At 35.9% G+C, this 26813-nt stretch overlaps 1 protein-coding gene across 3 annotated transcripts in view; it reads left to right on the top strand.

Annotated features, from left to right (window-relative positions):
* Positions 1–26813, top strand: part of ADAM23 (ADAM metallopeptidase domain 23) — a 242989-nt gene that overhangs the window by 146552 nt on the left and 69624 nt on the right. For all 3 annotated transcript variants that reach the window (XM_043991921.1, XM_043991922.1, XM_043991920.1), the window contains exons 9-12: positions 1830–1895; positions 13292–13360; positions 16819–16982; positions 25576–25660. In XM_043991921.1, coding sequence (XP_043847856.1) covers positions 1830–1895; positions 13292–13360; positions 16819–16982; positions 25576–25660 — 384 coding nt within the window. The remainder of the gene's footprint in view (positions 1–1829; positions 1896–13291; positions 13361–16818; positions 16983–25575; positions 25661–26813) is intronic.

Below are 26813 nucleotides of genomic sequence, written 5' to 3'. Positions count from 1 at the left end.
CCCCACAAAATTTTTTTAATATTTGTGTTTTTTTAAGTTTTGAATTCTAAATGCTATATATGTTATACATGTGTAATTATGTAAAACATTTCCATTTTATTGATTTTGTGGAAGAAAATTCAAACAAAACAAAAAAGAGAAAGTGAAAAATAGTATGTTTTGGTCTGTATTTAGATGACATCAGTTCTTTCTCTGGAGGCAATTAGCATTTTTCATCCTGAGTCCTTTGGGCTTGGTCTTAGATCATTGTATTACTGAGAATAGCCAAGTCATTCACAGTTGTTCATCATACAATATTGCTGTGACTGTGTACAATGTTTTCCTGGTTCTGTTCACTTCACTCTATATCAGTTCATGTAGGTCTTCCTGCTCATCATTTCTTATAGCACAATAATATTCCATTACAATTATATACCACAAAGTAATTTCAGGAGGAAGGGAACACTTACCACTGGTAGGAGTGGAGAGAAATCAGAAAAGGCTTTATAGAAGTGAGACTCAAGTGAATCCTTTGAAGAAGGGGGCTCTGTTACATAGCACTGACATCTGATGTAGGAAGTGCTTTCTCCTCACAGCAGAAGCCCTGTCTTCCTCATACCTCACACTCTTTCACTAGCAATTGCTCCAACTTTCGTACCCAGGCTGGCTCCAACTCCTGGAGTTTCATCACCATGGTGTCTGCATCCTATGACCATTTTCCCTCCTTATGTCCCCCCAGGTCATAGAATATCAGGTGCTGTCCGTTGTGCCACAGGAGTACAGTCTGGAGTCTCTGGAAAATAGGCCATTGCCTTTCCTGTCTATACCTAGGGACAACTCTCACTTACCTAATTATGTCCCTCCCTATCCCCAACCAAATTTACTAGAGGCAATTTACTAAATTTTTCTCTGCATTGAGGACAGAATATGGAAAAGAAGTGACAATGTTGGAATAATGAGTAGCTAGCCTTCCTCAAAGCCAAGAAGACCTGGGTTCAACCCTGTGTCTGATGCATACTGCCTCTATGATTCTGGGAATGCTACTCAATCTCAGTGAACTAAACAACTCTTTCAAAATATAAGCTTTAAAGAAGATGCCAACATGAGATGGTGGAGGACATTCCCTCACCCAAGAGTTCCCTATTCCAATGAAATCACAGGTTCTCTCCTTATCTTATAGGTTAATTCAGTGCATATTTCCCTGAATTAAATATACATTTTGAAAAATATCAAATTTTAGTAGGGGAAATATCTGTTATATCAATCTTATTTTCTTCAAAGTTCAGTTTATTTCTTTTTTCAATTAACAAGCCCTTATTTTCTCTCCCACCACTGGAAAAAAAAGAGAGAAAATTAACCCTTGTCACAAATATACATAGTCAAGTACAACAAATTCCCATATTGGTCATGTCCAAAAATATATGTCATTCTGTATATTTAGTCTTTCACTTTCTGTTAAGATCTCTGTCTGTCTGTCTATCTATCTATCTATCTATCTACCTACCTACCTACCTACCTAACAGGATGAAGAATATAATACACCTCTTGTTTTGTTTATATTAACACCACAATACTATTATATTTATTTTATATGCCAGACTGTGACTTTTAGCTTATCCTTTTAACAAAATTGCATGGGGCACCCTGCTTCTTGACCTCATGAATAATTTCACCCCTGGGCATAAATGGGTTCTTCATCTTTTGCTTTCGTCACATGCAGGGTGTTGATGGAGTATATAAACAAAGAATCTAAGATTCAGAGCTGTCCCCCAGTCTCCCAAGGCTGGAGGTGTTTTGTCTTGATTTTTCTAATCCACTTGTCATTCTGATTACATTTTTATTTTTGACAGGCACCTCGTGGAGTGTTTGAAGAAATGAAATACTTGGAGCTTATGATTGTCAATGATCATAAAATGGTAAGCAGTGGCAGGATGCCATGCTTTGTGCCAAATTTAGCAAAAAAAAAAATTAAAGTTTCCAGCTAATCATTCTTTGTTCCTTGTTGAGAAGACTGTTCTTAAAAATTCTCTATTCTTTTTTTTAGAGAGAACTTCAAAAGCCATTTAATCACTTTCAGCTTATCTTATGGTGTTTGGAAATGCTTTTTTTTTTTTAACAATACCTACACAATTTCATACTTTTCCTGTATATTATAATCATGATCAGGAATAAGATTTATTCTTAATGAGCAATATCTTATTGTTCTTCAGTTTCAGTCAGTGTAATCTTTTGATACTCATCAGTTTTTGTTTCTGGGTTTTTTTTTTTTTTGTGGGTCAATGAGGGTTGGATCTGAACTCAGGTCCTTCTGAATGCAGGGCTGGTGCTTTATCCACTGCGCAAGCTAGCTGCCCTCTAAAAGACTATTGTCTTTTATTTTTGGTTTTATTTCTTGCCTTTACTCAAATATCAGTTTGATATGCCCCTCTACCACCCACCCCCACTTGTAGTACAGGGGTTCTGAAACAACTAGAGTCTATAAATTTGTTTTTTAAAAAATAGAGAGTGGGGGACAGCTAGGTGGTGCAGTGGATAAAACATGGCCTTGGATTCAGGAGAACCTGAATTCAAATTCAGCCTTAGACACTTGACACTTGCTAGCTTTGTGATCCTGGTCAAGTTACTTAACCCTCATTGCCCTGCCCCCCCAAATATGTGTGTGTGTGTGTGTGTGTGTGTGTGTGTGTGTGTGTGTGTGTGTGTGTACAGAGAGAGAATTATATTTCAATATAATTTATTTCCTTTGTAATCCTATTTATTTTATATATTTAAAAACCATTATCCTGAGAAGAGGTCCATACATTTCTCCAGACAGCCATAGTGGGGTCCATGATACAAATAAGCTTAAGGACCGTGGCCCTAGAAATTGTTATAGATTGCGGTTGATAATTTTTGGCAGATAGTTGGCCATTGGATGATAATTTCTTATTCTTAGCTATAGCAACTCATAAAACCATCAGCTATGATATGGAGAGGTTGAAATCTGTATTGATGAAGAGAATAACTACACAAGTGAGTTCAAGGAGCCTTTGAAATATTGAAGTGGTAGGTATGATTTCATCAGAAACACTTCTGTCCAGCCAAGGTAGAAGATGTTCAGTCATTTTAAAGGTATTGTCCTATGTATGGGACTAAAAAAGTGAGAGCCCCATTTTACTCACATCTCTGATGTTGTGTAAACTAATGTACACAACATTTTAGTTGGATAACATCCCAAGGAGGGTGACCAAGATATTTGGGCCTTAAGAATATCTAAGAATCAATTGGAAGGAGGCAGCTAGTTGGTGCAGTGGATAAAACACTGGCCCTGAATTCAGGAGGACCTGAGTTCAAATCCAGCCTCAGACACTTGACACTTACTAGCTGTGTGACCCTGGGCAAGTCACTTAACCCTCATTGCCCCACCAAAAAAAAAAAAAGAATCAATTGGAGGAACTTGTGATGTTTAATTTGGAAAAAAGAGCATGTGGGGGGGGGGAACACATTTGCTTTCTTTGAGTATTTGAGAGGACTTATATGGCAGAGGGATTGGACTTTTCTTGCTTGGCCTCAAAGTGCAATATTAGGAGCATGGGTGGCCATTGCAGAGACAAATTCAGGTGAGTAAATTAAAGGTAGGGGGTGGATTAGATGACTTCTAAGGTCCCTTTCTGTTCTAAGATTTTTGTAATTCTGAGTTGCTCTGCATCTCTGAGTCTGAATCTAAAATAGCCTAATAGATTTTTGCACTCATCTCACAAAGAGGTTTGAAAATTGAGCCACCATTTTTTGAAGATGCAAATTTCGTGATAGCTTATTTTCTGTTCTAAAAGCCTACTGTAATTACCTTGGGTGGTAGAGCACTATTCTAGTTTAAAGTGGAATTCTTTCCAAGATGCAGGTTTGAAAGAGAAGAAGGTATAATTTAGAATAGGTCTACATGACTGAGAAAGGTTGGCAGTTTTCAAAATGACAGAATATAATTTTGGATAAGGGAGGGAAAAAGTCCGTTTTAAAAAGCAAATCCTTTTGCCTAAAGCCCCAAAATGATTTTTTGAACTTGGATTATCAGTATTGGTCCATATGTCCTGGACATAGGACAACACATTAAAAATAACTATGGACATCTTCTGCCTCTGCTGCACCAATGTGACTGCTGAAATTATTTTCATCATTTCTTTAGTATTTCAAAAGATAGGTGATATCACTGGTCTTATTTACTTCCAAGACTTAGAACATAGTTTGATAAATTGCTAGACAGACAGTTTCAATGGCTTAAGCTTTTCTCGACTCCTAAAATGTAGAACTACTGTTGTTATTCCTTGCTTTTAAAGTGAGGAAAAATAATGATGGAAGCTTTTGGCTCTACAGTAATTCCTAGTGCAGGAAAGGAGAAGGAACAATACACATTTATCTAGTACCTACTGTGTGACAGTCACTGTGTCACGTGCTTCATATAGACTCTCATTTTATCTTAGTAAGTATAATATTACAAAAAGAAAAGTTCAAGTTAGCTTTTCTTAATGTTTCTATGGAAATAAGAATTTTAATAATTTTTTCCTATGATTCAGACGTAGTCTATTTTTTTTCCTTTTTTAAAAGGCCTTTTATATACTGTAGTTTTCTGGAAGTTATTCTAGATAATTGTGTAAAGAATCATTTTAGTCCATCAAAATCTGGAAGTCCCACATCATTAAATCTTTGTGAGTCCTTTTAGTTATTTGCAGATCTATTGATCAAGTCTATATCTGCTAGCCATCTTTGAAAGTGGTATGTAAAGCTGACATTTTTGCTGACTTAAATGTCTTGGGTTTTTTGTTTTTGCTTTGAGGTGTGTGTGTTTGTTTTGGAGTGTGTGTGCGACTTAAAGCCGTGACATAGAACATGAACATTGGCAGTGTGCCTATTTCCTTAGATAATAAGGCTTAAAACAAAAAAAGAAAGGTCTAAGTAGATTGCTTTAATTCAGGGAACAACTGCAATCTTTATAGGTCATTACATCTAAAATTATGATGTCTCCATTCTAAAATGGGCTATCTTCTAGTGGGGCGAAATTGACTGTTAGTTTGGTATGAATATTTTTTTATATTCAACGTGAAAGTTTTCTCTAAAGACATGTATAGAAAATACACATATTAATGTGTAAATTTACTATGTATATATCATATTCAGGTATGCCTGAGGTTGTATACACAGTTGAAAGGCTCATAGATTTAAAGCTGGAAGGGACCTCAGAGACTATCTAGTACAACCTTCATTCTATAGATGAAGTGAATGGTGCCTAGGGAAGTTAAGGGACTCGTCCAAGGTCACACAGGAAGTAAGCATCAGAATTGGAATGGGAACCTAAACCTTCTAAGTCCAGAGCCAGTTTTCTTTCCACTATTCTGTTCTGTCTCCAGTAAATCACAGTGGATATCAAAGGATTTAAATTTAAACTTTAGGGAGTAAAGCTTAAGTAGGGTAATTAATTTTTGGTTTCCTAGTACCTGATAATTTGTTGAATCTTTAATATTAGCATCAACCTTTATTCACTGAATCATAAAATGTTAGCAGAGGTAGAGATTCTCTTAAATAGCTGAACTGAAACAGCCGATAGCATCTTTCATTGGTGTTTTTTCCAAAAAATATATTTCTAAAGGATGGTGTTTCAGTTGAGAATAAAGACCAAAAGCAAATATGCTGTTTTAAATGCAAATTATATTTGAGTAATCAGAGGCTATGAAAGCAAACTTTTCCCCCTTAAGTTAGAAATGACCATTTTGCTCATATACATAATTTAGACCTCCTACACACTAGAAAAGGAACTGTTTTTCCTATATTTGCATTTAAACTTGCTTTTTATACAGAGTAATCTAATACTGGTTTCCTCACACTTGTGGATATTTTGCCTTCATGAATACCAGAGTTGCCTGTTGTGTTTCAATTAGGAAAGAAAAATTGCCCAGTTTTGAAGAAAGCTTCTTAGTACCTGGCCAACAGAAACTAATTTCTAAACCTATTTGGGGCTTGAAAGTAGTTCACCAGGGTTTTATTGTAACATTTCAACTAAAAATAAATACCCAGAATCCCTAGTCCAAGAGGAAATTGGTTGAGACATTCTAAAGTGAATAAAGAGCCCAAAGTTATACCTGCAGCCTACTTAATTATAAAACAGTGCTGGCAAATTTGTGGTACAAATTCCAAGAAGATTCAATTTAAACTTCCTTTCATTTTCTTTATTCTTAAAAAAAAACAAAACCTGTTATACTCTTAAGAATTCTTAAGCATGCTCCATGCTCTAGAGCAGGATTCTTAGCTTTTTTTGCATCATGGACCCTTTTGTCAGTCTGATAAAGCCTATGTACCATTTGTTTATAAATATATAAAACAAAATGCAAAGTATTATAAGGGCAAGATGTATGTATGTATATATGTATGTATGTATGTATCTGTCTGTCTATAACCAAGCTCACACTCCTGAGGTTAAGAATCCCTCCTTAAAGGCTCTTCAGGAATCATCTCTACGGGGAACTTAAAAAGTCTGTGAACTTAATATGCTTTTACCTCCATTTGCAGAAAACATCTTATTTGCTGCTTGACAAACAGGATTTGCTCAAGCTCAGATAAAAGCTTGATTCAAATGCTTGAAAATAATTTAGTGAATGAAAATAGGAGCCACAAAGTCCTTTTCAATAAGGTTTTTAAAAAGAATAAGATTGGGGGCAGCTAGGTAGCACAATGGATAAAGCACTGGCCCTGGATTCAGGAGGACCTGAGTTCAAACCCAGCCTCAGACACTTGACACTTACTAGCTGTGTGATCCTGGCTAAGTCACTTAACCCTCATTGCCCTGCCCAAAAAAAGCAACAACAAACAAACCAAAAAAGAATAAGATTATTTCATTATGCATGCTTTTTAGAGTCATTAGATATTGAGTAGAGAAGATTGATTATAAATGTTAAAAAGGATAAAAAGACAAATACAAAACTTTTTTAAAGAAATCATTTGTGATGTGCTTAGCAGTACTAGGTTAAGGACTGGGGATACAATGAAAGGAAAAAAAAGGCCTTTCCTTCAAGGAATTATTATAGGATCATATTTTCAGAAATGGAAGAGACCTTAGAGCCTTAGTTTTGACTTTAGTCCAACCATCTCATGATGAAGAAACTGAGAACCTTGGGCTTGGATAACAAAATTAGCGAGCACCAGAGATGGAATATGAACCCAGGTCCCTTGACTCTGGAACTGATGTTCTTTCCACTGTGCCATGTTACCTCCCATAAAATAGATTTGGGAACATTTTATTATTCAGAATCAATTCTATCTTAATGGAAATGTGGCACTGCTATAACAGCAGAGGTGCATAATAGTTTTCCTTTATGTTTTCTTTTGTAAAAACTCAAATCTTAGGAATATGCTCAAAATTATAAGTGAATTCTGTAGGATTCCCAGGATTTTATCAGTGTACAGAAGTTGGGAGATAGATGTTAGCTGGCATATTTATATAAAGAATTTTACTAGGCAATCTAAAATGCCCAGATATTTCAAGTAGTTCAATGAAATATAAACTGACTGAACTGCTCAGAAAATAATTGGTCATTTATTCATTATGCAATTCACTAATGCTGTCTCATGACTGGACTTATGGTCTGTCTATCTGTCTGTCTGTCTACATTTAATACAAATCTAGTTCATTACTAATTCTTCATTTCTATTGAACTCTACTATACAAGGGAAAAAACCAAATTTTTGAGTTGAAATACCTAAAAATAATATAACATCAGGGGGAAGCCAGGTGGTGCAGTGGATAGAGCACTGGCCCTGGATTCAGGAGGACCTGAGTTCAAATCCAGCCTCAGACACTTGACACTTACTAGCTGTGTGAACCTGGGCAAGTCACTTAACCCCAATTGCCTCACCAAAAAAATAAAAATAAGAATATAACATCAAATAATATTTAACAATTAAGTTATATCTAGAATCAACAACTACCCATATGAACAGAATATTATTATCATTGATTCCAAGAACAACAGCAGTTTACTTTTTAATATCTACTGTGTTATTGGTGTTAAATATATATAATGTATTTATTGAGGCCACATATTCAAGAGAAAGTGAAGGAAACAATTTAAAAATAAAGTTTATTAAGGCCCCACAGGATGTTAGGACTGGCTGTTTGTTTTTAGATAGTTTCCTGCTTTTCATCTCTCCAGCCAGCAAGATGACCTTGGAAGTACTCTAAAAGAAGGTTATGTTTAGAATCATGAATGTGAAATGTTCATTGAATATTGGCATATAACCAAAAGCACAGATATGAGAGTCGAAGAAAGTAAAGAGGTCTAATAAAACTTTGAGATAGGGTCAAAAATTGAAAGGAAATCAGGGAGATCTAAGATGAAGACTTGGAAAAGGCCATTGGATTTGTTGACAAGGGTGTTGTTGGTGTTACTTGAGGCAACAGTTTCATTTGAGTGGTAAGAATGAGTGGAAGACTGATTTCAAGAGGTTAAGGAAAAAATGGGTGTTGAGGAAGAAGTAGTAGGGAAGCATTTGGGTATGGATAACTTTTTCAAGAAGCTAATCAATAAAGGGGAGGAGAGAGGAGATGGGAGATTGGAAGTTTTTTAGGATTGGAGAGACATGAAAGGCAATGTGGTACCATGGGAGGCAATGTGGCATAATGATAAAAGTACTGACTCTGAGCTTCAGATCCTGCTCTTGATGCTAATTAGCTGTATAACCTTTGGGCCTCAGTTTCTTCATCTGTAAAATGATAGGGTTGAACCAGATGGCCTCTAAGGTCCCACCTAGATCTTATATGGGAAGGAGTTGATAGAAAGGGGATGACCCACTGGGTCAGGTCCTAGAAGTAAGAGGAAATTGGGATCAAATTTCTAGGTGCCATACATTTATTGTAACAAGGACCATCTGAAGACTACTCTTATTAGGTATTTGTATTGAATTGTGTTAGCTTCAATTAATAAATCAATAAGCACTTATTAAGCCTTCACTATATACCAGGAACTGTGGTATGCTGGGAGATATAAAGAAAGACAAAAGCAGTCCCTGTGCTCGAAGAGATCTCATTCTAATGGGGGACACAACATGCAAATCATATTTTCATATGAGATATATGCAAAGTAGATAACATATAACTCAGAGGAAAAGGTACTAGCAGTTGTGGGGACTTGAAAGACCTCCTGAAGAAACTGAGATGGCTCTTACAGGAAGCCAGGGAACTAAAAGGCAGAAGCAATGAGGGAGAGCGTTTCAAGCATGGGTCAGGACAGGAGATAGTATGTTATGTGTAAGGAAAATTCTAGGCACATCTAAACCAAGAAGAGAAAAACCATGAGGAGAGCAAGAATTGTTCTTGAGACCAGTGCTTATTATTTGCATTTGTTGTAGAAAGTAACCATGTGGGAGAAAAGTGAACCATCTTTTCTCTGACAAATAATCATCTGCAGTCAGAGAAATGTCATACCTACAGTCATGCAATCATGGTGCTATCACAATGCCTTTAGTTTAGTTGCGAATGGAGGCTGTCACTAAAGGATTCCATTTCAAAATAAATGATCTAGTTTTGTGTGCATTTTTGTTTCCCTTCTGAAATAGGAAAGGCAGGAAGGAAAAGAAGGGGGGGAGGGAGGGAAGGAAGGAGGGAGAGAGGAAGAGACACAGAGACAAAGAGAGACAGAGACAGGGAGAGAGAAGAAAAGAAAAGAAAAGAGTTCTCAACTACCAGTAGAGGGCAGATTCTTCCTATAAGAGAATTCTATTTTTTAAGGAATTCTAGAATTTGAGCTCTCTTAACAATGGTTAAATTAAATGACTTGCCTTTTAGATCCCACAAGATTTAATATTATTTTTCTTACTTTTCTATTAATCATTTAGGTTTTTTAATTTTTAGCTAAATCATCCTTGCTACTTTATCACTTTAAATTCTTTATATCATGATCATCTTCAGTGTTATATTATCAAAATAGTGTGGTAATCTTTTGCCTTACTTCAAAAGAAAAAATGATCCTTTGAAAAAATACACCAAAATTATTGTCAGATGTATTCTATATCTGAGTCCACAGTGATATCACCAAAGCATATGATGATGATGTAATAATGGCTAATATTTATATCATGTTTTCAGCTTAGCAAAGCACTTTAGATATATTATCTGATTTGATCCTAACAATATCCCTGTCAGGTAAGTACTATCATTATTCCTATTTTAACAGATCAGACAAATGAGATAGAGAGTTGAAGTGACTTGTCCAGGGTCACACAACTAATAAATATTTCAGGCAAGATTTGAACTCAGGTCTTCCTGAGTCCAAGTCTGACATTATAGAACATATGGCACTTTGCATACATTTTCTCATTTGATGTTTGCTCCAGCTGTGAAGTAGGCACTATAGGTATCATTATTCCCATTTTACAGGTGAGGAACCTGAGGCCAAAGCAATTAAGTGACTTACCTTGGTCAGACAGTGTCAGAGATAGGATATAAACTCAGCTTTCTCTTGGCGTTACTTTATTTCTTTTTTGTTTTGTTTTGTTTTTTGTGGGACAATGGGGGTTAAGTGACTTGCCCAGGGTCACACAGCTAGTAAGTGTCAAGTGTCTGAGGCCAGATTTGAACTCAGGTACTCCTGAATCCAGGGCTGGTGCTTTATCCACTGTGCTACCTAGCTGCCCCCCTACTGTATTTCTTAACACATCACCTGTCCCAATCCTACCGCCTTCTAGCATTCTCTACAAAATCACCTTCTGTCTATTTATTTGTATGTTCCTGTTTATACGTTGTCTCAATATAATGTAATCTCATTGAGAGGAAAGGCTGATTCTCTTTTGTCTTTGTATTCTCAGGCACAGTGCCTGGCGCATCCAGCGATTAATACTTTCTTGTTGATTGATGATGGGAGGAATTTTTAAGCATACTTTTGAATGGATTTCAAAATTTATTGAGGGGTGAAAACATAGCCTCTATCACTACAACTCATTTATGGCTAAATCTACATTTAGGCATTGAGATGGGGTATAGAAAACATGCCACATTCCCTGTGATGTTCTGTGCTGCTTTTGAAAGAATCATTTTTTGGGTGGGGGGTAGTGGGTTAATGAAGGATAGTTGGAATTCTATATATGCCAGTAAGAGCTCATTGAGGGGTAGAAGTGTATTTTCAGAAAGTAATTCTTTCCTCCCAGGTGAAGTTTATAAGTTTGAAAGCACTTCTATCATTTCCTGATTCTCTTGACCATTGGTCTCTCTTTAAAATGGAACAAATAAAATCCCATATATTTTCATACCTTGGCGTGCTGCTATGTGTATAGGCCTGTTTGTGAGGATGCTCAAAATTTTCTCAATTTGAATTTTGAAGGCATGAGAGTAAGAGTTAATAATTGAAGCGTACCATCCTACCCCTTTTCCTAAATGGTGAGAAACATGAATTTTAGCTCAGGAGTTCCTAATGAGATGACTTTATCACTTTTTCCTATTGGATACAAGGTATAAGGAGAGGGAAGGGATTTGATTTTAAGAGGAATCTTAAAAATCAGTGGACTATGGGGCAGCTAGGTGGCACAGTGGATAGAGCACTGGCTCTGGATTCAGGAGGACCTGAGTTCAAATCCAGCCTCAGACACTTGCCACTTACTAGCTGTGTGACCCTTGGCAAGTCACTTAACCCCAATTGCCTCACCAAAAAAAAAAAATCAATGGACTATATACCAGAAGACCAGATATATTTCTGGCAATCATAAACTTTCCAGGCTACTGACTAGACCAAAGACTTGGGAGAAAAGTTTAATTTTGCCTACAAGTAACAGGATGGATCTTTTAAAAAGCCTTATTTATTTTTGAGACATTTTATCTCTTTAAATGTTGTGCATGTAGTAGTAAGGGAAGCTCATTTGGATAAGAAAACTAATTGGCTGTTTCTTCATTAGGAAACTTGGCCCACCTCCTATGCATGAGCAAAGATAAATTTAAGCTTTAACAGACCTGAAATTTTAAAGACTTAGGAGCCCTTTTTTATAATTGAAAAAAATCATTCTAAGAACTAATGTCTGACTTATTGTAAAGCTGAAGTAATGAGCCCAGTCTTATAAGACCTACAAGCTGCAATGTGGATTCTCATTGCCTCTTTTGTATGAGGACTTGTAGAATCATAATGGAGCGCACATACCAACATTGCCCGCCCCCCCCAGTGACAATTTGCCAATACTAATTCGTTCGTACAACTAGTCAAGAATGTATAAAAAGGCTCTTGCACTTAGTAGATATTTGAATGTTTGTTAAATTTTATTTTATCATTTGTGGGGCAATGAGGCTTAAGTGACTTGCCCAGGGTCACACAGCTAGTAAGTGTCAGAGACAGGATTTGAACTCAGGTCCTCCTGAATCCAGGGTCGGTGCTTTATCCACTGTGCCACCTAGCTGCCCCTGTTTGTTAAATTTTAAATCCCCAATAACATAAATGATAGACCTTTAGGGGCTATCTCTTCTCAGTGCTATTTCTCAGTGCTAAGTTCTCAATAGGTTATGATCAGTCTTCCCTTAGTTTCGTTATGAAGTGATACTGATATAAGTATATTTCTTGAATCAACTGAGATAATATTTGTGAAGTTCCTGACATGTAATAGGCGCTGATTTCTTCCTTTCTTCTCTTAAATATATGTTTGAAAGAGTTTTAAAAACTTATTATATAATATATAGCTATCTGTAAAATATAAGTATTTATACATACATAAATATATAGATATTTATATGTTTTCCATGCCATATTGCATGCACACGTATACAGGGTGTCTCAAAAGTTTTCGTGCTGCTTTAAGCTTTAGTAGGTTAGAAGTATAATAAGACTTTTGGAACAGCAGGAATACTATGGTAAAAATCCTCATGTGAAATTAGAGAGAAACAGACTTTGCATATAGAGGGAAGTTGAGGTGATGTCAAAGTGAGAGAGCAACATGCATTTAAATAAAAAAAAGAATTGAGCCTGCAGTTAAACATTTTTACTCTATCGAACAGGCTTTAGGTCGAACAGAGAAGCAGAATATAAAAATTCATATGTGACAGGGGTTATACTATCAATCAGTATATCAAAATATTTTTTGCTAGTAGCACAAACCACAGTTAGAATGCTAGATTTACACTATATGTTAATGGTGCCTAGCATGCATACATACACATACCTATTTACGTATGTATGTATTGATAAATAAATAGATAGTGCTTTGAAATTTGAAAAACACTTTACATAGATGATTGCTTTATTAAAAGGATACTGGAAATTGAAGTATTATTTTAATAACTCTTTAGATTTTAATTAGTATTTATTTTTTATTTCAGTACAAGAAATACCGTTCTCATGCACATACCAACAACTTTGCTAAGTCTGTGGTCAACCTCGTGGATTCTGTAAGTATCACCATTTGTCTTGCTCCTTTTGTTATGGTGGTAAAAGGGTTTTTGATGATAATTTTGTTGAATGTCACTTCAATGGAGAACAAGGTATAACAGGCACACTTTTAGTAGTTTCCCAAAATGTATCTTCTCAAAATTGGGAAGTTTCTGATTCAGTAGGTAAAGAAGTTATTTAGTTATCCATAGAGTTCTGAAGTAATTTTGGATATGCAGCATTTCCTAATAGTTAGGTTAAATCCAGCTACATTATTTCAGAAAGACTAGAGGTGTTATTATATTCCAAAAGTAGAATTTATTGAGTGCATAGGAAATACATCAGATAAGAATAACTATCAAAAATAGGGGGAATAGTTTCCTTTTCCCCCACCTTAAAATGATTTTTCAACCACAAAATCCATCTAATTTAAACATCAAATTCTAATAAACAATATTAAATAGTGGTATATCTAATGCTAAGTAATAGTATTAAAGGGCAGAGTATCTAACCCTAATAGTATGCATAAAAAACCAAAGTGGAGTTGAAGGTTCTGGTGGAAAAAAAAGTCCATTTTTAAGTTGTGTGTAAGAATATAAAAATATTATGCAAAGTTGGGATTGAAACTGTGAGAGAGTTTTGGTTAAAGAGATAGTCAACTGGCCTGATGAATTCATTTAAATTTTAATTCTTGTTGGTTTTCCTTTGTTGTTGTTGTTCAGTTATTTCAGTTATGTCTGACTGACTCTTCATGACCCCATTTGGAGTTTTCTTGGCAAAGATACTGGAGTGGTTTGCCATTTCCTTCTCCAGCTCATTTTTACAGATGAGGAAAATAGGGTTAAATGACTTACCCAGGGTCACATAGCTAGTAAGTGTCTGAGGCTGGATTTGAATTCAGGAAGATGAGTCTTCCTGACTCTAGGCCCAGCATTCTATCCACTGTGCCATCTAGCTGCCCTGTTAGTTTTTCTAGTAAAAGCCAACTTTTTATTGTTGAAATTAGTTATGTAAGATTATGGATAAAAAATTTTGACTTGAAGTTATGATGCAAAAATGATTTTTGTGGAAAAGGATATTTGGTAATGTTTCTGTATGGAAAACTAAAACTTCCTCTTTTTAAAAATTTTCCTCTTCTGTTTTACAACACTTTCATTTCCAAATATCTTCCACGCTCCTCATTTTTCTACCCAGAGAGCCACTGCTGAAACAGAAAATAGAAATGAGGGAAAATAATTAGTTCAACACAGCAAAATTACCCAACACATCAATCAAGTCTGACAATATAGTCACTGTTTCATACCCATAATTCCTCAACTTCTGCAAAGAAAGGAGGAGGATTATTTTCTTATCTTTACCTCTTTTCTTTTTCTTTTTTGAAATTTTTCATAATAATCACATTGTTTCTATTTATATTGTTTTAGTCATTATATATATTGTTTTGTGATTCTATTTTTAATTTTGCATCAGTACTTCCTTGTATCCTTCATATTCCTTTTTTTCTTAAGGAATAATTACAATTCTGTTGTATTCATATGTCACAATTTCCTGTCATCCCACAATTGATGGGCATCTATTTAGTTTCCACTTCTTTGTTGTTATGAAAATGCAACTATAAATATTTTGATATATATTGGGCTTTTCTTCCTATCTTTGACACCCTTGGGTTATGTATCTGCAACAGAAGGTATAGACATTTTAGTCATCTTCTTAGCATTATTCTAAATTGCTTTCCAGAATTTTTGAACCAATGGACATCTCTACCAATAGTGTATTAGGGTGCCTGTTTTTTCACAGACTCTCCAACATTGACTTTTCCCATCTTTTGTCATCTTTGCCAATTTGTAGGGTATGAAGTAAAACTTTGGAGTTGTTTTGAATTACATTTTTAAAAATTACTAGTGATCTGGAGCAGTCTTTCATATGTTTTTTTGATAGTATACAATTCTTCTGAGAATTATTTGTTCATATCCTTTTAACACTTAACCTTTGAGGAATGACTATTGATTTTCGATGACCATAGTATCATAGAACCTTCTAATACCATATATCTGTTGTATATCAGACCTTTATCTGAGAAATTTGATACAGTTTTTCCCCCATTTGACAGCTTTCCTTCTTATCCTAGTCGCACTTTGTTTATACAAAAAAAAGCTTTTAAATACTATCTAATCGACATTACCTATTTGATCTTTTGTGATTACTTCTATCACTTGTTTGTTTAAGAAGTCTTCTTCTAACCATATGTGTGAAAGGTACCTGATTTTGTTTTCTTCTAATTTATTTTATGCTGTGATTTTTAATATTGAGTTCACAGAACTGTTTTAAACGTATTATACAGTATATGGTATAAAATACTGATCTAACCCTAATTTCCTCCAGACTGCTTTCCAGTTTTCCAAAGTGTTCTTCCTACATCAATTTGTGTCCTGTAATTTATGTTTTTAAGTTTACCAAACATCAAGTGATTGAATTTATTTTTTCTGAGTCTTCTTTATCTAGTCTATTGTACTCATCTGCTTTTCTACTTTTTTTGCTAGTAACAAATACTCTTGATGATTACATTTTTTTTCCATATAATTTTGGGTCTGGAAGTGCTATTTCTTCTTCAGTGCTACTTTTTAAATGATTTCCTTTGATATTCTAGACCTTTTGTTCCCCAAGTGAATTTGCAAATGAAATATCCCAAGGAACAAAAACTTCCTAATTTTACAAAATATTGTTTTCATTAAGATTTATTCTCTGTGTTACTGTATAATAATATTTTGAAACTAAATAATACTAATTGACAATATATTTACATTTAATTAGCTTCTGTTGCAATATAGTAAAAGGAACTATTGATACATCAGACTGTTTGAGGTATGGTAATTTCCCCTTCCCACATTTCTAGTTCTCTATTTTCATTAATAGTTGGAGGATTGGCTTCTTATAGAAATTACAACAGACGATGCCTGTGTGGTTCTGCTATTAACGAATAACCTATATAATAGGGGAAATAACGTAATCTTGAGTTATACTTGAATCCTTCCAAGATCCATTGGTACCAATGTCTACCATGAATTTTGCATGACTCAGTCAGCAGTCTTTTTTGTAGCCAAAGGAGTCACCACTTTTTTTGCTGAGTCTTGCTAAACTTAGCTGGGCTGATCTACAATCAGTAGGCCTATAGTATATTATCAGGTTTGTTCTCTAAGGTTTTCCATCTTGGTAGGACCAGCTAGTGTTTATGCCACGCTACATTACCTATTAGAACCTATGGTCACATACCATCATGAGACCTTAAAATGATGATTATGGAGTCATGTAGAATGATATGATAAAAAATAGGGAATTGTATCTCAATATTTTGAGCTAATGATTTCCCCATGTTTCCTTCCCACCTTACCCGTCTTGTCTTTCCACTGACTTTGATTGGCTAACTGTGCATGTTTGACCCAGTGTTCTACTCCTGTGCCTGTGCTGTCTTTACTCCCAGATTTACAAGGAGCAGCTGAATACCAGGGTGGTGTTGGTAGCTGTGGAAACATGGACAGAGAAGGACTACATTGACATTCGATCTGACCCCGTCCAGATGCTCCATGACTTCTCCAAATACCGACAACGAATAAAACAGCATGCGGATGCTGTTCACCTCATCTCGTATGTGCCATTTCATGCTTTGGCCCCAGGCATCTGGTGTCTCCCTTACCTGCTCCACTCTACTCTGGGCATAGGAAGATACTTTTTATAGCAAGCACTTCTACTCTTATCCTCAGGTGCACGGAGTGCTAAGCCAGAAGTCAGGAAGACCTGAGCTCAAAGCCAGCCTCAGACACTTGTTATCTGTGTGATCCTGGGCAATTCACTTCGTCTCTGTCTGCCTCAGTTTCCTCATCTGTAATAATAGCGCCTACCTCCTAGGGTTGTTGTAAGAATCAAATGAGATATTATTTGTATAATGCAGTGCCTGGCACGTAGTAGGTGCTTAATGAATGCTTGTTCTCTTCTCTTCCCTCCCTAGCCAGAACTGAGTGCTTCTTTCAACCTATTAATAATAAAAATAACAATTGATATTTTCCATGTAGAACTCAAGATATTATCTTATTTCATCTGCATAACCACTTTGTGGGGTGTGCAGTGTAAATATCATCATCATCCTTTCACAGGTAAGGAAATGGAGAATCAGACAACTGAAGTGACTTGTCCAAGGTTCCACCTTATAAGTGGAAGAGTGAGAGTTCAAAATCAGGTCTTCTGACACCTGGTTCTAGGACTTGGTTTGAACCATTGTTGTGGTGCCTCCTACAATTCTTTCTAATATCTCATTAACATATTATCTAATCTATTAGTTAGTTATTTGAGGACAGGGACCATGTATCATCCATTTATATACCTCACTACCTACCATATTGCTTTGCACATAGTGGGAACCCAATTGCTGAATGAATGAATGATATTTTGGTCTGTGTGAACAGATTAGATACTGGTGTTTTAAAGATGACTGTACCTAGTGGTCTTATGTGTGCATTTGGGTACATTATCTCACCCAGGGTTAAGCTGATTTCATATTATATTAAGGGCTATGTGGGGGTTTAACTATATTTTAATCCTGTACATTTTAAGGTTGTTGATGTACCTTCAGAATTACATCATGGTATATAAAAAGAACCATTTCAAGTTTGATAAATGTATTATTAAACCAAAAATTGATGGTGATATTTAGACTAATGATGGTCAAAGTAATTTTGTGTTAGCCCTTGACAGTGTCATCCATTAATCACTTTTAGGAATCAGGAGAGTTAGCCTACCTTTCAGCAATATCTCCTTTTCTATAAATATAGACTTTGAATGTGGACAGTGACTTTGAACTATAACACTGCTGAGTAGATCAAGCATTGAACTGAGCACCGTATATGATTTGGGTCTTTGTGGTTCCTCCAATGATTTGCTATGTAGTATTAGGCAAAAGATCTTAACCTCTTTGTAGCCAGTTTCTTGTCCTTTTCTACTTATAGGTTATTGATAGCTTAGGCTTTAAAAAGCTGTGGAATCAAAATCAGTACTGATTTAGTAGTGGTTAAAATTTTTCTATTATAAGCATAAAGAAATTGGAAGACTAGAATCATCTTATGTCATTCTGCATCTGATTATAAATATCACATATGTGGATATTCTACTTGGAGAGCTTTTACCTTGGTTTTAGCTAATAACCAAGTATGTTTACATAAAAGAAATAAAAGCTATGAAACGTTCTCTTTCTGTGAAAATCTGGATCAATCTGAATTTATTGGAGGTTGAAAGCTAAGATAACATGTGTGTTAAACTGATACACTCCATACTCTCATAAGAAAGTCAATCAGCATATTGCAAGTTGGCATGCAAATGAGCTAGAAAACTTAATTTACTATTTCTGGGGAGAAAATGCTTTCACAATTTATGAAAATATCATAGCAACCCTCTTAGAGCAAGGAATCTGCATTGAATGTATGGGCAGTGAGCAGCTGACTCTCCAAGATGTCATTAAATGGGTCACTACTGTAAAAACATGCTATAAAAGCTAATTTGGCAAAAAATTATGAAGATCAAGGAGTTTATTGGAGAAAATACTTGAAGCAAAGAAACTAATCCATTATTAACATTTTATCTTATGATCTAGACCAACATTTCCCAAACTAGTTTACTGTTGAAACATGAGAGCTTGACATCTGTGCTTGTTTGGGATATGCAGGAATGACATACCTTAAAATAAAGTAAGGTGAGAGAAATTTAAAAACAAAGAGTGGAAATGAATCCTACTTGAATATCTTCAATTTTTCTTACATAAGTATTTTTGATATGTGAGTAATTTATTATTTTACATTTTAAACTGGAAATATTGCTACCAATGAATAGTTTAATAGAACTCGTGTTCAAAAAAGGGAATACCAGAGTTCCCTAGAATATCTCTTGGGATACACTAATCTAAACATATAAAAAGGATCCTGGCAGAGGTCTTGGTCAAATTCACAATTCAAGTTTGGGATCTTGTATTGAGGTTCTTGAGGTTCAGAGGGACATCTAACACTCAATAATAAAATCAGGTTTGAAAAGATCTAGAAAGCCTAGGATGTTGGAATGATTCTCAGAAGAGGAAACTTAATATAGGAAATATGTAAAGTCTTAGATTTGGGTTAAAAAAATCAATTTCATGAGAATAAGATAGGGGAAGCTTGCCTAGATTGTAGTTTGTCTCATAAACATCTCCTGGTTTTGGTGAATTTCAAGCTGAATATGAGTCAACAATGTAAAATTGTATGCCAAAATACAAATGTAATCTTGGGATAGGTTCATAAAGGTGGAAGTGTCCAGGACTAGGGAAGTGATAGTTCCATTTTACTATGATGTCCCTCATTTGCCCACATCTGGAGTACTGTGTTCCCTTATGGGTGTTATATATTAGAAAGGATATTCATAATCTGTAGAGAATCAGGGAAAGAACAACCAAGATGATGAAATTCAAGTCATATGAGAACTGGTTGAAGGAATGGGTGATGTTTAGTTTGGAAAAGCCTTGTCCAGGGGACATGATAGCTGTCATTAAGACTTTTCAACTGGAATTTAGAATGGATTTAGGATTAGAAGCTATAGGATCATAGATCAAGAGTTTGAAGGGTCTTCCAAGACCAACTAGTCCAAACCCATCTGTTTTATAGCTGAGGAAACTGAATCCTAGGGAGGCTGAGTGGCTTGCCCAGAGACACACATAGAGTAAACATTAAAGGCTAGACTTGAACCCAGTTCCTCCGTATCCAGAGCTACTGTTCTTTCCACTGCACTATGCTTGCTGGCCCTCAGAGATCAGATATGACCTCTCCTTTTACCTATCTTCCAGGTTACTTTGTCTTTTTTATATAGAGCTGACCATATTCTGCCTGATATTATGCATATATACAGTGCACATGTATGTATACACACACACACACACACACACACACACATATATATATATATACACACACACACAAATATACGTGTATATGTGTGTTTTCCTTTATGCCCTACTGTTTAATTTCTGAAGTCCAGTCCATATCTTACTCATCTTTGTGTACCCAGTAGCTCCTACACCTTTGTGTGTACTGGCACCAGATAACTATTTATAAAATAGAAATATCGTCCTTAAAATTTTTTTTTAAGATATTCAAATTTGTATGGAATCTAAAGAGTTGAGATAAGAAATACCAATTACTAATGCTTTTTTAAAAGTGACATAATTCCTTATCATTTTCATTACCTCTTGCCTCATTTACTTTTGTCTTTGAATTTGCTCTTGAACTGGATGGGAGCTGCATATCTATAACTTTCTCAATGCCAGACTTTGGAGTCTGAAAACGGTATGATCAAATTATGCACAAGAAATACAGGGCAGGCACTGCATTGCTAGAACTGGTCAGGACTCCTGAGACCCACTTCATGATTTTTTCATTCTTCTCCTCATTTTCCACTTTCTCCAGAGAAATTACAAGGCTGATGACTTCCTAAGGGGCTGGTTGCTAATCCATGTGTATCATTGCTCAATGCAGTGAAGAGGGACTAATTGAGAAATACCTGGGAAGGTGAGGGAGAGAGGGAAAGGGGAGGGGAGAAGAAGAAAGGAAAGGGGAGAGGAGAGGAAATGAGAGAGACAGAGACAGAGGCAGAGACACACATACATACACACATACACAGAGAGAGAGAGAGAGAGAGAGAGAGAGAGAGAGAGAGAGAGAGAGAGAGAGAGAGAGAGATTGAGAGAAATTGAGATTGCAGTATTTTTCCAGAGGGCTATTTCTGGCTGTAGGCATAGAGCTGAAAAAAGAAAATTATTGTTTTAATTTTTTCCAACTTTCCAGTGCAGAGAAAAAGAATACATCTATCCTGGTTCCCTCTATGGTATGAGCAAGAAGCACTGGCTAGGGTGACCTGACTACTTGGGCTGGATCTAAGACAGGACTTCAGCCATTTTTTCCCAGGCCTGGATCAAAAGGAGCCACCACTTCCAGAAGGGGGACACTGAGGGACTGGTTGGCAGAAAAAGTTACAGGAAAGGGAAGAGTAGTCCACCTACACAAAGGAAGAACATAAATAAAGTGACTGGCAAACCTGGTTTCCTTCATAGCTCTACACCACTGCTAGATTAGCAATCCAAACATTCATTTTAGAAAGCGGATTGTTTTGAGGATTATATAATTTTATTATTGAGGTAGCCCAAATGGGAAATTGATTTGCCTTTATCTGTGACTTTATTCATTTTATGCATATTGTCTTAGAGTCTTCAAAATCATCTTTTGCCCCCCTCCCAAAAAATCACCAAATTGATTGACAGAAATGGAATAAGGATAAAGAAAATAGACTCCATAGTTGAAGAATAAGTCAAAAATCAAAGTGACACTATTTTCAGAAGTTTTGTTCTTGATTATTTTCTGTATCAGATACTATCTGAGCTCAGCCTTCATCTGCTAATGAGGTTTTTCAAGGTCATAATATCTGCCATTTTTTTTAAAACTATGTGCTACTGATGGTAATGGGAGCACTGTGGTTAAATGTTCAGGTTTTAACTCAATATATATGTTAATCATTATCTATAAAGCAGGTGACTTTTTTAAAGGAGAAATATTGAATTATTTTGATGGAAGAAAACAGGTCTTAGAAATATCCAGAATGACTCACAACTTGGTTGCCAGCTAACTATGAGTAATGCCACTCCACTAAAATGATTTTATTTTTAAATAACTAAAATTATGTAGAGTGGAAATCTCTCTCAGTTTAAAGGAGCTGAAACAATTCAGTTTAAGATTAAAATTAAGTTTGTTGAGAGTGGGAAGAAAGGAAGATAAACAAATCTTCTCAGTATAATTTTCTGTAGGAACTTAAATTATTTAATTGACAATTTCCTTTCATTTAAAAACTCTCCTGCTTCGAAACACTTAGGCATGAGGTCAAGTAGAAAATTGACTAGAAAATAAATTCAAACTAACCCATCCACTTCCATAGCCTAAAATTCAATGAAAAAAGAAAAGGAAAAAATGACTAAGTACTGTTATACCTGTCATTATTGTTATCAAGGGAGTGATAATAGTTATCTGTTTTGTGAGTATGGCCCCTGGGCTAATCATTTATTGGCCAGTCTTTTTTTTTTTTTTGGTGGGGCAACGAGGGTTACCTGAGCTTACCCTTCAGGGAATTGAAGGGTTCTAAGAGGCAGAGGTAAAGAGGAGAATACATTTTGGCCTAAAAGACTGCTTGAGAAAAGGACACTGTCCTTTACAGCATGCATGCATGCATGCATCCATCTATACATATACACATCCATCCATCCACACAGACATATAGGCATAGATATACAGATACACATACACAATATACATACATAAAATATATACACACATAAGACGTACATAGCATATATATGCTGTAAATGATATATATTAAATATAGCATAATAATTACATATAATTAATATGTGATTGTAAAATTCTTATATATAAAACATACATATATTTTGTAATATATCATTTATGGCATAAAAGTTACATATGTATATATTTCCTTCATAGTGTGTGTGTGTATATATATATATATATATATATATATGCTCTCTTTCCTTTACAGTCTATATGCTGTGCATGTGTATATATGTATATATACACACACAACACACATGCCTATATATGTACTGTGTACACATGCACAACATATATACATACACAATATACACATACATATTCACATGTATATAATAGATATACACATATATGCAATACATATATATACAACACACACACATATATACACACATACATACATACACCCAAACATATATTTGGAATTGGGCAATGGAATGCTGGGTACAGGGAGCAGCAAGAAGGCCCAGGCCCCTTTGGCTGGAGCATTGAAGATGTGAGAAGAAGTGACATGAAGGAAGTCTGGAAATTCACTATGGGCTCAGACTGTGAAGAGCATTTGTGTTAAGCTGAGGGGCTAGTATTTTGTCCTAACGGTGGTCTGGTGCCACTGATGAAGTGATGTATTAAGACCTGGGTTTTTTGGCAGCTGTGTGGAAGCTGGATTGGAGGGGGATGTAACCAGAAACAGGAGTCTCCAGAACAATGACTATTTTCTCTTGGATCAGAGTCATTTACCTAACCTGCATATTTTAGTATAGCTGCAATAAGAACTGACCAATAACATCACCACAATCTGAATAAATGATGACGAATTTACATGCAACATATGGAGATTTCAAGAAAATATCTACTTACATTATGAAAAGATAAACATAATTGAGATTGTTCTGTTTTTTTAAAATATGGAGATTTATGCAGAGAAAAATAAATGAATAAAGCCTCTGGCAGAACAAATATGGAAATGTAGTGTCTTCCAAGTGAAGCCAGTTATTTCAACAGCTCCTCACATGCTCTGACTAGGTATCTTATGGAACTAGAGAAATGTTACATATTGGCAGCCTTTTCATGTAAAATGGGTCTTTCCCCCCAGCAGATTAATGTGCTTACCCAATAGACCATTTATTCTAATGAGTTACTATAGTAAAAAAATATTAATACATCTTGTAGCACTTGATATACAACAGAATATTTTCATCTCTATCTCTGTGTTTTAATAACAATCCTGTAATGACAAGTGAAACATGTATATTTCTCAATATAGCCTGCTCCTCCTCTCAGCTGTCCTTTATAACAAAGAATAAAAAAAAGGCGGGGGGGACAATTCTGCAAAACTGATCAGCACATCAACCAAAGCTGACCTTATGTTCAGTGCCCTATGACCCCTGCTCTCTAACAACTCTTCTCAAAGCCAACAGCGGCATGGCCATTTCAAAGTAAAATAATTTATTTTGATTTCATCGACGAGGAAACAACTTTATAAATATTATGGGTTCCCCCCCCCCAAAAAAAATAAGCACATAACTCATCAGGAGCAGAACCCAGTGCTCCAGAGCCTCAGCAGAATGTGTTCTTTCTTAGACTTCACAAAACTTCCTTACTTTTCCTGATGTTTAGCACCTTTTGTACACTATGTATGTGGTTGTCAGGTATATTCATTCATTCAACAAGCTTTCATTTAAAATCCCTACTATATGCCAGGCACTGGGGACAGGAAAACAAAAGAGGAAAAGTCCCTACTTTTGAAAAGCTTATATTTTATTGGGGAAAAATGTTTGCCCCTTCCTTTTCTCTTTCCTTACCTCCTTTTCTCTCTTCTCCCCCCCAACCCCTGCATCCTTCCCTCTCTTTTTTCCCTCCTTCCCTCCCTTCCTTCTTTTTCTCCTTCCCTCTCTTTCTCCTTCCTTTCCTCCCTCTGTCTTCCTTTCTTCTTTTCTCTCTTCTTACTTCCTTCTTCTCTTTCCCTCCTTCCCTCCCTCCTTTCCTTCCTTCCTTCCTTCCTTTCATCCATCTATCTATCCTTCCTTCCTTCCTGATACAAAGAAAGGCAAAGGGCAGTCTTTGCTATCAAAGAGTTCTCAGTGTCATGGGGGAGACAACAAGCAAATGAGTATTTTAAAAGAAGCTATGTACTGGTTAAAGAGAAAAACATTAATGGAGGGAAGTTACTAGCATCAAGAGGGATTGGGAAAGGCTTCCTGTAGACGTGGGCTTTTTGTTGGGGTTTGAAGGAAACCAGGGAAGTCAGATGAGGAAAGAGAGAGCATTCCTATTATGAAGGACAGCCAGAGGAAAGACCTGGCAGTGAGAGATGGAATGTCACATGAGAGATATTGTAGAGGCAGAACAAATTGGATGAAGGTGGTATGTATGTGCTCAGGTTCATGGTTATGACAGTAGTTGTTTTGGATAACTCTTATTTTTAATTTTAACATGTTTTGTAATGAGCATCATAATAATTGAGCATTTGTTTGCGATTATATGGCAATAAGGTATTTTGCACACATTAAAACATCCGATTGTCCCAATCACTCTGTGAAGTAAGGATGGCATATATCATTCCTATTTTACAAATGAGAAAGTTGAGACTCTGAGAAGTTCAAAGACTTATCCAAGGTCACCCAGCAAAGGATCTGCACTCTTGTCTTTTGATTCCAAGTCTAGCGTGCTTTCCACTACATCAGCTAACTATGTACCATGGATTGAATTACATTTTTCTCTGTGTGTCTATGCCAAATGTGGAGAGGAGTAGCTTTGCTGCTGTGTTTTAAGAGTGGTTATCTGCTATTTAGTGATTGTGTGTTTCCTAATCGTGTTTTCTTTCTTTTCTTAAGGCGTGTCATATTTCACTTTAAGAGAAGCAGTCTGAGTTACTTTGGAGGTGTTTGTTCCAAGACAAGGGGAGTTGGAGTGAATGAGGTAAGGTTTGGTTGATTTTTTTAAGCGTGACTTTATCTGTAGACCTGAGTCAACTTTAACTTCAGTCCCCAAATTCCCACCCTTCACTGCTGTGTGCTACTTTGCATGTACCTTACTACATGCTACCATGTTGTCTAGGAAAGTGGTAGCATCCAGAAAGTAGAAACCTGACCTATATTAGCCTCAGCACACCCAATGTTATCGCTGGTTTCATAAAATATTTATTTATCTCCATTTTGGGCTTGATAGAATCAAGCCCAAGACTGGCTTGGATTCTTTTGGATTTCCAAAGATAAAGTATTATTTCGTTTATATGTATACCAGTCTTCTCCTTGTCCTTTTTCTCAAAATTATAGTACTCTGCTACTGATCCATTGTATTTTAACTTATTTTATCCAATAGGGGTGGCTTCTCTTTCTGCCTTTGAATGCATCATCTATTTATCCTCTATTTCCATACCACTCTTATATCAAATCAAATCTAATATCCCTTCCTTTTTCCTATCTGTATCAATGCTTTATTTTCTAGTAATCGTACCATTCATACAGTGAAAGTGCCTGAAAACTAGATAAAAATCAGGGGGTGTGCTGGTAAATGTTTAACAATTGGCTCTCAAAAAATCATATGCACAACATACTTTGAAGTTTAATCTGCATTTTAAAACATTTTCTCTATCACTTTCTTAAGTCTAGACAGTCAACAAAACAATAAGCTGTTTGCTGACACTAAGGGTATAAAATGCTCACACTGAAAATTTAACAGCCAGCTCTCTTGAGCTGGTTCAATCTGGCTCCAGCACACCTCTGACAACTGAAAGCCAAAATCCTACCCTTTAACAATACCACAAGTATGGTGGGTTGGTGTGGGATTAATTGAAGTTATCCTGTGAGCTCTCATATTGATTGGCAGCCTATCTCAGCATGCTTATCATCTGATCACTAAGTTAGTTATAGTTTGGGTTGATACAGATTCAGTATGTAAATGGGATAGCCTTGAAGTATCTGTGCTTGAGAGTTCCATGTAGGAAGATGTAAAAAGATGACCACTGAATTAGAGAAGCAGTCTGCTTCTAGGGCCATGATGCAAGGGGAAAAAATTTAAGTGCATTTGAAGTTCATCAATAACGTAAGGTGTGACCTACAGCATAGGGCAT

Source organism: Dromiciops gliroides, chromosome 3, assembly GCF_019393635.1.
Source record: "Dromiciops gliroides isolate mDroGli1 chromosome 3, mDroGli1.pri, whole genome shotgun sequence".
Lineage (NCBI taxonomy): Eukaryota > Metazoa > Chordata > Mammalia > Microbiotheria > Microbiotheriidae > Dromiciops > Dromiciops gliroides.
The sequence above is the reverse complement of the archived record's forward strand: the minus strand, read 5'-3'. Positions and strand labels throughout refer to the sequence as shown.